General features: G+C 49.3%; 1 protein-coding gene across 2 annotated transcripts in view; it reads right to left on the bottom strand.

Moving 5' to 3' along the window:
- Positions 1–7,350, bottom strand: part of ARPC2 (actin related protein 2/3 complex subunit 2) — a 33,474-nt gene extending 26,124 nt beyond the window's left edge. Inside the window, exon 1 of one of the 2 annotated variants that reach the window (XM_037912041.2) lies at positions 7,134–7,350. In XM_037912041.2, the coding sequence (XP_037767969.1) occupies positions 7,134–7,207 (74 nt within the window). In that variant the 5' untranslated portion in view covers positions 7,208–7,350. The remainder of the gene's footprint in view (positions 1–7,133) is intronic. The other variant, XM_037912039.2, reaches the window with a different exon arrangement.
- Positions 7,351–14,918: the final 7,568 nt, after the last annotated feature.

The raw sequence follows: 14,918 nt of genomic DNA, 5'->3' as shown, positions 1-14,918 counted from the left end.
GAGATTTTATATACACAGAACATGAAACAATGGGTGTTACCGTACAGACTGTAACAAGAGTGATCAGGAAAGGTGAGCTATTACCAGCAGGAGAGCGGACTGGATACAATTAACTTAGGCTTGAATAAAAACTGGGAGTGGATGTGTCATAACACAAAGTAAAACTATTTCCCCTTGTTTATTTCCCCTCCTACAGTTCTTGTCAACTGCTGGGAATGGCCCACCTTGATTATCACTACAAAAGGTTCTCACCCCGCAGCCCCAATAGCTCACCTTTCCTGATCACTCTGGTTACAGTCTGTATGGTAACACCCATTGTTTCAAGTTCTCTGTGTATATAGATCTCCCCACTATATTTTCCACAGTATGCATCCGACGAAGTGAGCTGTAGCTCACGAAAGTTTATGCGCTAATAAATTTGTTAGCCTCTAAGGTGCCACAAGTCCTCCTTTTCTTTTTACATTTAAATACATCACATTGCTTAAGTAAGGGATTCCTTTAAATTCACAACTACAAGAGCTAGCAGGATAGTACCTACAGTATCACTGCAACCTCTGTTTGCATATTGGTTTGTATATATCCAAGTGGCCTGCACTGTGAAACCTTATTCTTCTTAAGTGGAATCTCCATTACTGGAGGTTTGCAACCATGGTAGCCCAGCCCCTACAACCCTCTGCTCATTTCTTTGTGGATGAATAGTCCTTTTGATCCATGGAGAATACCACATCATCCACCCAAGACCTTCTTTCTCTGCATCCTGCTCTTCCACCATCAGTTTTCCCTTCCTGTGCCTGTATACATCCATTGCCCACGGAAGCTCTTAAAATTGTGGAACCATGTTCTCAAAATCAGGTTTACTCAATCTGGCACTGAACTGGAGTTCACTTATCCCCAAGCAACACAGCTCTCTCTGGCGTCAGCTTGTCTAGGTTTTTCCACAACCGTAAGGTTTCGAACAGTACATCGTCTTCTGCTACAGTGAATAATGAGCTCCTCTTTATCCCTATGTTGCTACCTCAAATTTCTTCCAACCCAAATTCACCAAAATACAACAACCTTTTCTTTTTGCTACATCCTGTCCTAAAAGACAAAGAAAAAAAGGTCCCATACCACAAAATAATTCTATCAGCTCCCTTTTTGTTACCAACTCTAAATACAAGACAGACCTGATTGACAAATCTGTCTGAACCCTGAACCTAAGATGGCTGCAGTTCCTACGAAAGGCAGTTGTCCATTTCCCAACAACGTGAATATTAATCAAGTCCACACCACACACATGCAATCAAATACTCACTAAATCCCGCCATCAAGAACATCTGCTCTGTACTTAGATGCAAGAATACAAAAAGGGTTCTGGCAGGTACAATTTCTTCCTGCTCCATTTCCTCCCACCATTCTTGCCTACCTCAACTGGCTTTTCCTAGAAGATTATCACATTGGCTCATCTATAAGCATGTTACATTAACTCCACTTAATGTATGTTGAAGTCCAAATCAGATTTATCACCCCTAGCAGAACTATAGCTTCAAGAAGATCTGCAGCTTCCAACAGGCACATAACAGCAAACCCTCATCTGACAGCACTTCCTCAGTTTTGACTCGGACCACTGCCAAGTTCCTCAGCTTCATTACTCGGGCTACAAACGTTCGCAGCCCTATGTAACAATAATTAATTTTTAAAAAGAGAGGACAGATATAATTATAAACCTTGTTCCAACTGTCCTCATCTTCTATATTAATCAAGAGCACGTGTAAATGCAGACCTGGCCAGTAACGGCACAGAGGATCGTGGCTCACGATTCAAATGCCTGGACCAAGCAGCGGAGGCCCGTGAGGGCCCAGGCAGAGCCACGCACAGGTATTCTAATCTCCAGCTTCGAAGGATAAAAATAAACTACTTCAAAGCGCAAAGACTTACACCGGGGGTCTCAGCCTTTTCCTTTCTGAGGCCCCCCTCAACATGCTATAAAAGTCCAAGGCCCGGCAGGGGGATGACTCAGGGCTCCAGCCAGGGGTGGGACCCTTGGGCATAGGCATAGTTTGACTTCTATTTTGGGGGGGCAACGGCCAGCGGGGCTCGGGCCAGCTCCACACAGCAGGGTCCAGGGAGGGAGCGCCACCTCCACCACATCTCAGCGGGCCATCTGCTGTCTGGGGCTGTGTGCCAATGGCTGCTCCACGAGGGCTCTGCTGGCCCCAGAACCGGGTCCCCGCCTGGGTAACTCTGACCAGCTGCGGGAGCAGTCAAAGGGAGCTGAGGAACAGCTGCAAACCCAGGTGCCAGCAGCAGATGGGCAAATGCCACGGCTGCCCACTCCATGGCACCACCAGCCAGAGGAGCAGCTGCCCCTCACTGTCTGGCTCCAGCTTCCCGTCTAGGATCTGGCCAGAGGGTGAGAGCTGAGGGAGGTGTGGGGGGTGGAGCTGCCCCCAGGACTGCCCCACTCTGGGTAAGGCACAGCAGTTTGGGGGGGGCAACACCCTCATGCCCCCTGAACTCTTCCTATGGGCTCAGGGCTTCAGCCCCACTGCTCCCAGCTTCAGTGGGAAAGAGCTTAGGGTTTTGGCTCCCTGCCACTGACTTCAGGGAGGGAAGGGGAGCTCAGGGTTTCAGCCCTGTGCCACTCCCAGCTTCAGCCCCACAAGAAGGCGCCAGGGATGGCGCTTCAGCCCTGTAGTGGGGAGAGGAGGGTGTGTTTGAGGCTTCACTGGGGTTCGGGGTTTCAGGGGCAGGGCCTCACCAACCCCCTGAAAGGGGTCGTGGATCCTCAGGGGGCCACAGACCACCGGTTGAGAACCGCTTCCTTAAAGAACAGAGCATCACTTTGTAATCATTGGAGTCTATGTACAGGTTTACCCAAAAGGGGTAAGATAGCATCTCATGAGGCCTGATACAGCGTACAGTGACCTGCATTACACCTAGGGAAGGACCAAAGCAAGGAGGCATGGTCTACCGGTTAGAGCAGGGGCCTGGGAGTCAGGTGCTCTGAATTCTATTGCTAGCTCTACCACTCTCTGACCTTGGCCACATGACCTCTCCACCCTAGCATTTCCCCTCATTTATAAGGTGGAGATATGAACCTGGCGTGAGACTTGTTCACAAAATGCTCTGAGCTCCTCGGCTGAAAGGCACGACGGAAGTTCAGTATATTAAGAGTACTGGGACACGGCGCAGCCAAAGAAACGCAGCCGCACGTATCTGGAGCCTTGCTCCATCACACAGAGCACCAGACCCACACGCACTTCCTTTCTGGTTTGCAGCAGACACACTGCAAGCATTCACCTTGCTGGCCTAGTGCTGCCTGCTGTGGGACGCCATGAGAGAACCAATAGTTATGTTAAGTCCAGGATTAAAAAATCCACTTGCCGGTCACCTATTGCAAGCCTTCCCTGGACAGCATGGGGATCTAAGCCATCAATTTTATATCTACCTTTGGCTACACGTTTAGTCCTCTGGCTAACACCACATTTTCCTGTATTAACCACCAAGAGTGCGCTCGGTGCTGTTCAAGACCTGGTGCATGCCTGGAGAAGCTTACATTCTAAACGGATAGGTTACCCAAATCAGACAACCCGGTTCTACTGCCATTCCAGCTAAAACGATTTAAGACAATAAAACTAAGATGACTTAAACTAAACTAAACTGTTCAACAGAAGCACGCCTGAGACAAACTCGCAACCATGACATCCTGCAGAGTTCCCATAGCTCTAAAACCATTTTAAAGGCGAGAGAACAAATGCAAATAGTTAACAGTAACCACTTTTACCCCCAGGGCTGCTTTCTCACTGCAGGGCACAAATGCTGAAGTGTTCTGCTGCAGAAGATACAGCAGTGCCCCGCAACAAAAGAGTTAAAGTGACATGTATGAAGTAATAAGGGCAATAAATTGTGTGGCTACAGCTTTAAAGGCTCTATAAACCCAACATTAAAGATGGTATGGCTGCATTTTTGTCATGGCTGCCAAAGGAATCATACAATCCGTCACTTTCATGAGTTTTTCTTTGTAAAGAACACCCAGGACTTGACATTCTGGGATTCTTGCATACTGGCGGGTGGATGCAATGAACCATCAAGAACCTCATTCAACTTGGCAGCTCTCATGGTTAGAGTGGGAGACAGAACGAAGAGCTCAGCAATATATGAAACCAGATCAGTAAATTCTTAGCAAGAATTTAAATCCTCCACAGGACAGGAGAGATTCTTTTTAAAGAGACATATACGGCCCTATCCTGTAAAGTGTTATTAATCTGTCTTTTAAGGCTCCTATCACTTGCTAATTTCCATGGGAGTAAATGGAATTCACATTCTGCAGGATTACACCTCTACACAGTACATTTCTCAGAGCAGGGACCTTGCAGCCCAGCTATGTACACCAAAGATGTTATAAACTGATCTTAAACGGGAGTTATGCTGGATTTCAGACGTTCTAATATAATTCTATAAAAGTGCAAAGTATCTTTTATCTGAGGTTCTGAAAGTTTTACACAAGGTGGATATCATCCCTGTTCTACATCTGGGAAAACAGAGCTAAGTTAAGTGTCATGATGAAGGTCATATAACAAGCCGGTGGCAAAGCTGGAACTACAGCTCATGCCTCCTGACTCCCAATCCTGTGTTCTAAACATTAGACATAACTGCCTCTATGATAGCGTGTATGTTCCAGTCTGTCCGCTCTCACCACACACTTGCTCAATTCAAGTTATCTGGACTAAAGGGGGAAAATGATGATTATTTCAAGTAAGATGTCCAGACCTGATTTGTTCCTGAATTTCCATGATTTTGCCCTCATCATGACAATCCTGCAATGGTTCCTAAGATGTACCCCGAAAAAATCATAGACAAAATGGCATAAAGCAAATGCCACCAAAGGTCTTAAAATATCATTGTGGACAATCATTCATTGTCCAAAAGGATACACACCAGAGTTGTGGTTTGACTTTGAATAATGGAACACATTTTGAGATCTCAAATTAATAAAGGCATAGACTGAAACCCACTCCATATGACTTATAAGAAATATGACAGCTTGAAAAATACATCCCTGCATGTTTCAGATCCTTGTCTTGACCCTGTGCTTGCCTGGACAAGAGCGCTAGGAAAAAATGCAGAAGTTACAACTTCTTCTCTTATATCACCATGACAAAGGGTCAAAGATTATACAGAAACAAAGCCTATTTGACTCATTTTTAAAAACATAAAAGCAGTGTTTAGATTATTATAAAGTAAAGGCAGACACCACATCAGCAAACCAAGTCTCTGAGATAAGTAGAACCAATCCAGAAACAGTTGGTATTGCATGGAAGTATGGACAATGCAGAGTAAAATGGAAATCTGCAGGCCGGCAACTGTTACAGAACGAGCAACATGGCGATTTTAGTGGTATGAAGCAACAGAATTTGCTTATGCTCAAATAAATTGGTTAGTCTCTAAGGTGCCACAAGTCCTCCTGTTCTTTTTGCGGATACAGTCTAACACGGCTGCTACTCTGAAACCAGAATGTCTGAAGGCAGTATTTTGCTACCTCAACTGTAAGAGCTTTATTAGATAAAAACAGTGTCTTGTCCTCCAAGCTTCCGCCAACAGGAAGAGCTCCTCAGTATGAAGCCTCATGACAAATGAGAAACTTTGCAAGAGACAACCTCTAACAGACAATATTTTGCTCTATACAGGCCAGGCAAGAGCTGTGCTTTAACAGGGTCAGCTGAGGGCTGTGTGTATAATGTGGTTGCCATGTCTTGGCAAGCCTCTTTGCATTAGATGCTTGTAAGGAGAAAGGTGATTTGTTTAGAACTAATGGCAGGTTTCAGAGGAGCAGCCGTGTCAGTCTGTATCCGCAAAAAGAAAAGGAGGACTTGTGGCACCTTAGAGACTAACAAACTTATTTGAGCCTAAGCTTTTGTGAGCTACAGCTCAGCCTACCGAAACTACTCAGGGATTGATCAAAGCTAGGTGGCTATTCAGATTCCTATTTTATCACAAATGGACAAGGATGAAAGATGAGCACATTAGTTTGTAAGGATCTATTCAATGTCTGAAAGCTGGGGGGAAGTAGGAAAAAGCAAGTCTCATTTTGCACAGGTTACCACTATTCTGCACACACAAGGCAAATCTCTTCAAAGAAACCTTAGAGTAATAGATAGGAAGTGGAAGAGGCATGAGAATGGGTCCCTTCCCCCAAGCCTGACACGGGGCCTGTCCAGTGTTCCTGCATGATGCACAGTGAGTGTGCAGAACGGGGGCTGGCAACTCCACCCCACTAAGAGAGGAAGTACACTTCAGAGATAACCCCAATGCTTTCTGTGCAAACACTGATTTTGCAGGGCCTTGTCGACACACCAGAGTTGTACGGCTTTAACAATACCAGTATAACGCAGTACAAACCCCTGAACGCGGATGCAGTTATACCAACACAAAAGCGCTCCCACCGCTTTAGCGGACTCCCCTTTAGCGGGAAGGGGACTAAAGCGATCCCCGAATAAGCACCTTTGCGCTGGCATAACTGCACCCGCACCAGGGGCCGTACCAGGAACACCGTTTCCGTACAAACCACCCCCCTTTCTCCCCACCCGCAGAGCGGGCCTAGAGGTGCCCTTGCTGCCTGCTGGCAGGATCTCCCTGTGTCCTGACTGAGACACGCCAGGCCACGCTCCGGGCCCCGGGCCCCCTGCTCCGGTAACTGGGGGCAGGTGGCACTTGGGCTGCCCGGCTGAGACCCACCCGCTCCCCCCCCAGAACCGCCCCTGGAGCGGGGGGCGCGGAGCTGAGCCACTGCTGGGCCCGAGAGGGGCCGGTTCCCCCGCGCTGGGCCGGACCCCGGCCGCCGCCGCCCTTCCCCGCCCGGCAGGGCTCGGCCCGGGGCCCAGGCAGGGGGCGGCGCCTGCCTGGCACCCACCCCCGGGGAGGGTGCGGCCCCAGCGGCTGCGGAAGTGCCGCACCCCGGGCGGGCAGCGTGTCTGCCCCCGGCTCCGCCCGAGCCTCCCCGCGGCCCCCCCCTCCGGACCCCCCCGGGGCTGCTCTGGGCCCCCCCCGGCCCCCCACCCTCCGGCCCCCGCCCCGCCGGGGCTGCTCTGGGCCCGGCCCCCCCTCCTGCCCCGGCCCCGCTCTGGCCCCCCCGGCCCCCGCTTCCCCCTCACCCGGCGGCCGCGCCCTCGAACTTGAGCGCCAGCGTCTCCTCGATGATGCGGTTGTTGACCTCGAGCAGGATCATGGCGGGGCCGCGGGGGGCCGGGGGCCGCGGGGCGGGGCGGGCGGGGGGGTCTCAGGGACCGAGGCCGGGGAGGGAGCCGAGCCCGCTGCGCGCACCGGGGACCCGCCCGAGCCTGCGCCGCCGCTTCCGCTCTGTGCCCCGCCCCCTCCGCCGTCACTTCCGCTCGGAGGCGGGCAGGGGCGCGCGACCCTGCGGCCGGTAGCGGCGGGACGCTCGTGCGCGTGGGGGGGGTCGGGCTGGTGCGCGCGGGATCCGCGTTAGCCTACACGATCTGAATTAGTGCACGGGCTCCCGGTTAGCTACAGGATCCGAATTAGTGCACGGGATCCACGTTAGCCTCCAGGATCCGAATTAGTGCACAGGCTCCCGGGTAGCTACAGGATCCGAATTAGTGCACGGGATCCACGTTAGCCTACAGGATCCGAATTAGTGCACAGGCTCCCGGTTAGCTACCGGATCCGAATTAGTGCACGGGATCCACGTTAGCCTACAGAATCCGAATTAATGCACAGGCTCCCGGGTAGCTACAGAATCCGAATTAGTGCACGGGATCCACGTTAGCCTACACGATCCGAATTAGTGCACAGGCTCCCGGTTAGCTACAGGATCCGAATTAGTGCACGGGATCCACGTTAGCCTACACAATCCGAATTAGTGCACGGGATGGGCTGGTGTGCACGGGATCCACGTTAGCCTTCAGTGTCCAAATTAGTGCATGGGGTCTGAGTTAGCCTACAGGAGCGTGATTAGTGCAGGGGAAGGGCTTGTGCACGATCCAGTCTATTCAAATCTTTTTGGGGGGTGGGGACCAGAAACGTGGACAAGAGTGATCCAGTGGATATTGTGTACTTGTATATTCAGAAAGCCTTTGAGAAGGTCCCTCACCAAAGGCTCTTAAGCAAAGTAAACTGTCATGAGGTTAGAGGGAAGGTCCTTTCATGGATCGGTAACTGGTTAAAAGACAGAAAATGAAAGGTAGGAAGGAATAAATGGTCAGTTTTCAGAATGGAGAGAGGGTAATACTGGTGTCCCCCAGAGAACTGTATTGGGAGGAGTGCTGTTCAGCGTATTCATAAATGATCTGGGAAAAGGGATAAAGAGTGAGGTGGCAAAATTTGCAGATGATACAAACTTAGTCAAGATAATTAAGTCCAAAACTGACTATGAATTGTTACAAAGAGATCTGACAAAACTTGGTGATCAGGCAACTACATGGCACATGAAGTTCAATGTTGATAAATGCAAAGTAATGCACATTGGAAAATGTAATCCCAACTGTACATATAAAATGCTGGAATCTAAATTAGCTGTTATCACTAATAAAGAAAGAGTTCTTGGAGTCGTTGTGGATAGTTCTCTGAAAACATCCACTCCATGTGCAGCACCAGTCAAAATGAACACAATGTTAGGAACCATTAGGAAAGGGATAGATAAGACAGAATATATCACATTGCCTCTGTATAAATCGACACCCACATCTTGAATGCTGAGTGTAGTTTTTGTCACCCCATCTCAAAAAGATATTATTAGAATTGGAAAAGGTGCAAAGAAGGGCAACAAAAGTGATGAGGGGGATGGAACATTCTTCATATGAGGAGAGATTTAAAAAAGTGGGACTTTTCAGCTTGGAAAAGAGATGACTAAGGGGGGATATGATAGAGGTCTATAAAATCATGACTGGTGTGGAGAAAGGTTTCAGAGTAACAGCCGTGTTAGTCTGTATTCGTAAAAAGAAAAGGAGTACTTGTGGCACCTTAGAGACTAACCAGTTTATTTGAGCATGAGCTTTCGTGAGCTACAGCTCACTTCATCCGATGAAGTGAGCTGTAGCTCACGAAAGCTCATGCTCAAATAAACTGGTTAGTCTCTATGGTGTGGAGAAAGTGTATAGGGAAGTTTAACACTTCCCTATACACTTTCTCCACACCAGTCATGATTTTATAGACCTCTATCAAATACTTTGCATTTACTCCTTCTCAAAACACGAGCCAGGCATCACCTAATGATTTAATAGGCAGCAGGCTTAAAAGAAACCTAAGGAAGTATTTCTTCACCCAATGCACAGTCAACCTGTGGAACTCATTGCCAGGGGATGGTGTGAAGTCCAAATTTATAACAGGGTTCCAGAAAGAACTAGATAAATGCATGGCAGATAGGTCCATCAATGGTTATTAGCCAAGATGGTCAGGGAGGCAACCCCCTCCTCTGAGGGTCCCTAGCTCCTGACTGCCAGAAGCTGGGAATGGTGACAGGGGATGGATCACTGGATGATTCCCTGTTCGGTTCATTCCCTCTGGGGCACCTGGCACTGGCCACTGTTGGAAGACACGATAGTGGGCTGGAGCCCCCGGCCCTTTAAATTGCTGCCAGAGGCCCGCTGCCGGAGCCCTGGGGTAGCAGCGGCAGGGCTGGGGCGGCGATTTAAAGGGCCCAGGGCGGTAGTGGCGGCCGGAGCCCCGTCCCCAGAGCCCTGCCGCTGGAGCACTGGGGAAGCGGGGGCGGGGCTCCGGGGACGATTTAAAGGGCCCAGGTCTCTGGCCGCCGCTACCGCCCAGGGCCCTTTAAACAGCTGCCAGATCCCCCGGCTGCTGCTGTTACCCCGAGGAGGCGGAAGGAGGCACTTGCCGGTACAGGGTGGGCCAGGGCTGGCTCTGACCTCCCCAGCCCCGCCCCTTCCGCCCAAGGCCCCGCCCCTTCTGGGGGCCAGAGCCAGCCCCCTCCCAGCCCCGTACCCGTAAATCCCTAGACTTACTTTCACCCCTGGCTAGATGGACCATTTGTCTGACCCACTATGGCTGTTCTTATCATCCACATTAAGGCATGGGATTGGCTTGTGTGCATGATATCCCAGTTAGCCTACAGGATCTGCATTAGTGCATGGGATGGGCTTGCGTGCGCATGATCCTAATTAGCCTACAGGATCCACATTAGTGCGTGGGATCTGCTTGTGGACATAGGATCTCTGTGTGTGCATAGGATCCCAAATAGCACACAGGATCCACATTAGTGCACACATCTGCTTGTGTGCACAGAATCCCAAATAGTGCACCAGCTCTTTTTTGTATAGCATCACAATTAAGCACGCAGGGTCTGCATTAGTGCATGGGATCTGTGCACAAGTCCTGCATGGGCTTGCATTCGTGCATGGGATGAGTGCATTTGCATTAGTGCATGGGATGAGTACACGAGTCCTGCACCAAGAATCTGATTGTGCACAGAATCTACCCGAGGGTACAGACCATGGGATCCACCAGTAAACTGTGCGGGATCCACAGGAATGCAAATTACCTGTTTGTGTGCAGAGAGTACAGTCTGCATTGCTGCACACACAAGAAACACAAACTTCACTAATGCTTGCCACCTGCTGGTGTGCACAGAATCGGTACAAGCACACAAGCGTCGCTCGTGTGCAAAGAAACCACATGGGTGCCCTGATTGCCAAGTACTGCAGGGATCCGGGTAATAGATATTTTGTTTCATTTAGCTACATGGAAAATAATTGTCAGTAAAACGTAGGAATGTAAGTGTTGACTCATTTACTGGGGGGATCATGATAAATATGTTCCTAGAGAGATTTGAATCAGGAGATGGTGTGGGTTGAACCCAGGACTGCCAGCACCTACCATTTGATCAAAAAGAGTAACTCTGAGCAGGCAAGTCATAGAAATTTGTCCTCTTATATGAAATAGCCATTAATGTGCAGGTGGGACTCATCAAACCAGTGAGTCCCATACAGACTCTGTTAGTATCCCCAGGGTAAGGTCACTTTAGTACACTGATTGCACTTTGTGTGTTATCTGTACTGCTCATTTGTGCACCTAGTGCACAGAATCCAGGTGAGCGCCCGCAAACCCACGAGGGTGCATGGCTCCCAGATACACATCACTGTCCGGGCAGCGCACAACACGCCCTTTGTGCATGCAGAATGTGGCGATGTGCCGATAGGGGGTCCCTGGCGAGCTCTGCATGGAGCAGTTGCCTTCGCATGCAGCTCAAGCAGTCGTGTGACCAACAATAAGTAGCTCCCATTTATACGTTCCTATTCCAAAGTCATTCTCCCAAGGGTTCAAGTAACTCCCACGGAAGTCATCCTACAAGGGTGGCCTTGGGAAAATTGAGATCTCATCTAGCACCCTGCCCCCGCTGCCGCCCCTAGGAGTTCCGATGCGCAATTTGAGCACTCAGATCCCAACTCCTGAGGACTTTGGAATCTATTTTATATTTTATTTTATTTTCATGTATAAATCTGCATCTGACAGGACATTGCATCAAAAAGACACACATCAGGAAGCACAAATCTGGGTGCAGAGACTTCCCCACCCCAGTAAACTAACCCTCCCTAATAAGCAAATAGGTGGAGTCGTCCTTCCTCTGCCAGTTAAGGGCTGGCAGAGACCTGGGTGGTGATTGCACGTGGACGAGAACATTCCTCTGCATCTTGTTACCTTTACATGTTAAAAAGCTTTGTTTGGAATTTGGCACTTAAAGACCACAAGTTCTTTATGGGAAAAATTTCACATCTAGGAGGGGCCGAGGAGAGAAGGATGTGAATTGTGTTGCAGGGCAATGGGCTGGATCATCAACTTGGGAGAGTCAAGTTTGTTAATCTACAGGACAGGAGCACTATGGCCAAGCGGCAGGGCTCAAGCTTCCCCAGCCCATCCCACCAGGGTCCCTTGCCCCTGCCCGGAGGCTCCTGAGCTTAAAGCCGTGGTTCTCAAACTTTAACAACCTGTGAACCCCTTTCACTAAAATGTCAAGTCTCGCAAATGCCCACCTAAAAATGAATATTTCCAAGGATTTTCTCCTTTACCTGAGTATAAATTATAAAAGCAGTGATCTTGGAAATATAACAATAATATATTTGTTTTTATGACATGCTTATTACACACTATTCATTATTAATTATTATTTATCATTACAGTATTTTTATTACATTATGAAAACGGCAACACTCTTCCAAGATCTTCTGTAGCTTGTGTCACTTTGAATCAGCCTGTTATAAGACAAGGCTCCTGTGTTTCGTCAAGGAGTATCAGATGTGGAACAGCAGGAAGGCATTTAAGACGCCAACTCAAAGAGTTCCTCCTACACAAGCAGTCAGGTCTTGAGCAGTCCAGGCAAACAACGCACGTTACAACAAAGCTTAAACTTGTTCTTTGTCATAATTTTAAAAGCAATACGAGCTGCCTATTTAATTTTAAAAACAGCAAAAAATGTCCCCCTCCCTTTCCATTTCTTATAAGGAGTCTTGAAGTTTAAATCTCCTCAGTGTGATAGATATGCTTGCTTTGGTCTGCTTAGCTCTTGGAAGTCCAGGGGCTCCGGGCTGTTGGCCCGTGCTGCCTGGGGTCCCTAGGGACAGCTCCGTCCGCCATTAGGGAAATTTTTCCCGAGAACCCCATGTAACATTTCGCACACCCCCAGGGATTCACGAACTCCAGTTTAGGAACCACTGGCTTAGAGGGGTTCACTCTCCAGTGGTCCATCGAGGCCTTGGCTTGTCTACAGGGCCTGCCATCTAGTACCCGTAGTGAAGTCAGCAACGGCCTACAAGCAGCTGGACTGAGACCCCCCCACCCGCCTGCCCACCCTCTTCAGTAAGTCACTCGACAGCATGACGTGAGTCAGTTCGACGGGACTGTAGAGGTGTGACAAGCACTTGCAAGTCTTGTTGCCAAGTGTGTGAAAGCGACAGGCCCTCGGGTGTCTGAATGCAGATTGGGAGCGTCTGTTCTCCCTGCCTCACAACACAAGGGTGGAATTGGAAGTTGGGAAATTCAAAACGGACAGAAGGACTTTTTCCACACAGTGTGTCGTTAGCCTGTGGAACTCACTGTCACAGGAGGTCATAAGGACTGAGAAGCTTATTTTGGGGAAGTTCTCTGGCCTGTGTTAGGCAGGAGGTCAGGCTGGATGATCACAATGGTCCCGTCTGGCCTTGGAATCTACGAATCTATGAATTTAGGAAGATTCAATGAGAGATTGGACCCTCAAATGGGTGTGAAGTATAGCCAGTTATCCTAGTAAATTATATTTTTGAAGGGCTATTCAGACTCTGGCTTCAAGGCTTTAATCACTCTCTAAGGGAATGTCTACACTACAAAATTAGGTCGATTTTATTTAAGTTGACATTGAGCCTCTGATTTAAGCAAGTCGATTCTGCATGTCCCCACTATGCACATTGTGTTGGTGGAGTGCATCCTCCCTAGCAGGGCTTGCATCGACGCACAGAGTGCTGGACCGTGGGTAGCTATCCCACCGTGCATGGAGCCGAGTGGAATGTTGGGTTTGGCTTGCAATGCCTCATGGGACCAAAACTTTTACGCAGGTGTTCTAGGAAGGAACCGAGGACAAACGCAAGGGCGCCAAAAAATTACAACACGCCAAAAAGGGCAAACTGAAGACTCTAAAGATGAGACAGGCACCTATCAATGGGGACAAAATAAGCATAACAAGCCGCGTTTCCGCTTGCTAAGCAATTTGGGATCCTTCAAGACGACAGGCTGCATTGAAATGTCAGCCATTTTCATTAGCCACCAGTTTGACTGGTTAAGGACAACTCCTCATCACGTCTCTCCAGCTGTCCCAACTTTTTGCAGCACACAAAGCGAAACTCTGCTCCCCTCCTTGGCCAAAATCCTGAACTTCCATGAATTCATCCTAAGTGGAAAATCCCCATTTCCACAGAGCACTTTTGCTACTTGCCAAGGAAAATACACGTGCTGAAGAAGTGGTGAAACCTGCCAGATGTGTTGTCACAACATCGTGGGATGTGACAGGGGGAAACATTTTGCTTTTGCACCGATCCTCAAGGAGGAGAGAAGCTGCAGCCCAGCTCCCGACCCCCAGATCCACAAGGATGGGCTGTTAGCCAGTTCCCAACTCCCTTTAACATGGGTGCAAATGGAGAAAGAGCTTTAAAAGGTGAACTCTCCCAACGCTGCCTGGATCTGCACTCGTGGAAGTCAACGAATGGCTACGCAGGTGGTGTCGGAGAGAAGGCTTTGGATTCTTTGACCATGGGATGGTGTTCCAAGAAGGAGGAGTGCTAGGCAGAGACGTGCTCCACCTAACGAAGAGAGGGAAGAGCATCTTTGCAAGCAGGCTGGCTAACCTAGTGAGGAGGGCTTTCAACTAGGTTCACCGGGGGAAGGAGACCAAAGCCCTGAGGTAAGTGGGGAAGTGGGATACCGGGAGGAAGCACGAGCAGGAGCGCGCGAGAGGGCAGGGCTCCTGCCTCATACTGAGAAAGAGGGACGATCAGCAAGTTATCTCAAGTGCCTATACACAAACGCAAGAAGCCTGGGAAACAAGCAGGGAGAACTGGAAGTCCTGGCACCGTCAGGGAATTATGATGTGATTGGAATAACAGAGTCTTGGTGGGATAACTCACATGACTGGAGTGCTGTCGTGGATGGATATAAACTGTTCAGGAAGGACAGGCAGGGCAGAAAAGGTGGTGGAGTGGCACTGTATGTAAGGGAGCAGTATGACTGCTCAGAGCTCAAGTATGAAACTGCAGAAAAACCTGAGGGTCTCTGGATTAAGTTCAGAAGTGTGAGCAACAAGGGTGATGTCGTGGTGGGAGTCTGCTAGAGACCACCGGACCAGGGGGATGAGGTGGACGAGGCTTTCTTCCGGCAACTCACGGAAGTTACTAGATCGCAGGCCCTGGTTCTCATGGGAGACTTCAATCACCCTGATATCT

Source organism: Chelonia mydas, chromosome 11, assembly GCF_015237465.2.
Source record: "Chelonia mydas isolate rCheMyd1 chromosome 11, rCheMyd1.pri.v2, whole genome shotgun sequence".
NCBI lineage: Eukaryota > Metazoa > Chordata > Testudines > Cheloniidae > Chelonia > Chelonia mydas.
The sequence above is the reverse complement of the archived record's forward strand: the minus strand, read 5'-3'. Positions and strand labels throughout refer to the sequence as shown.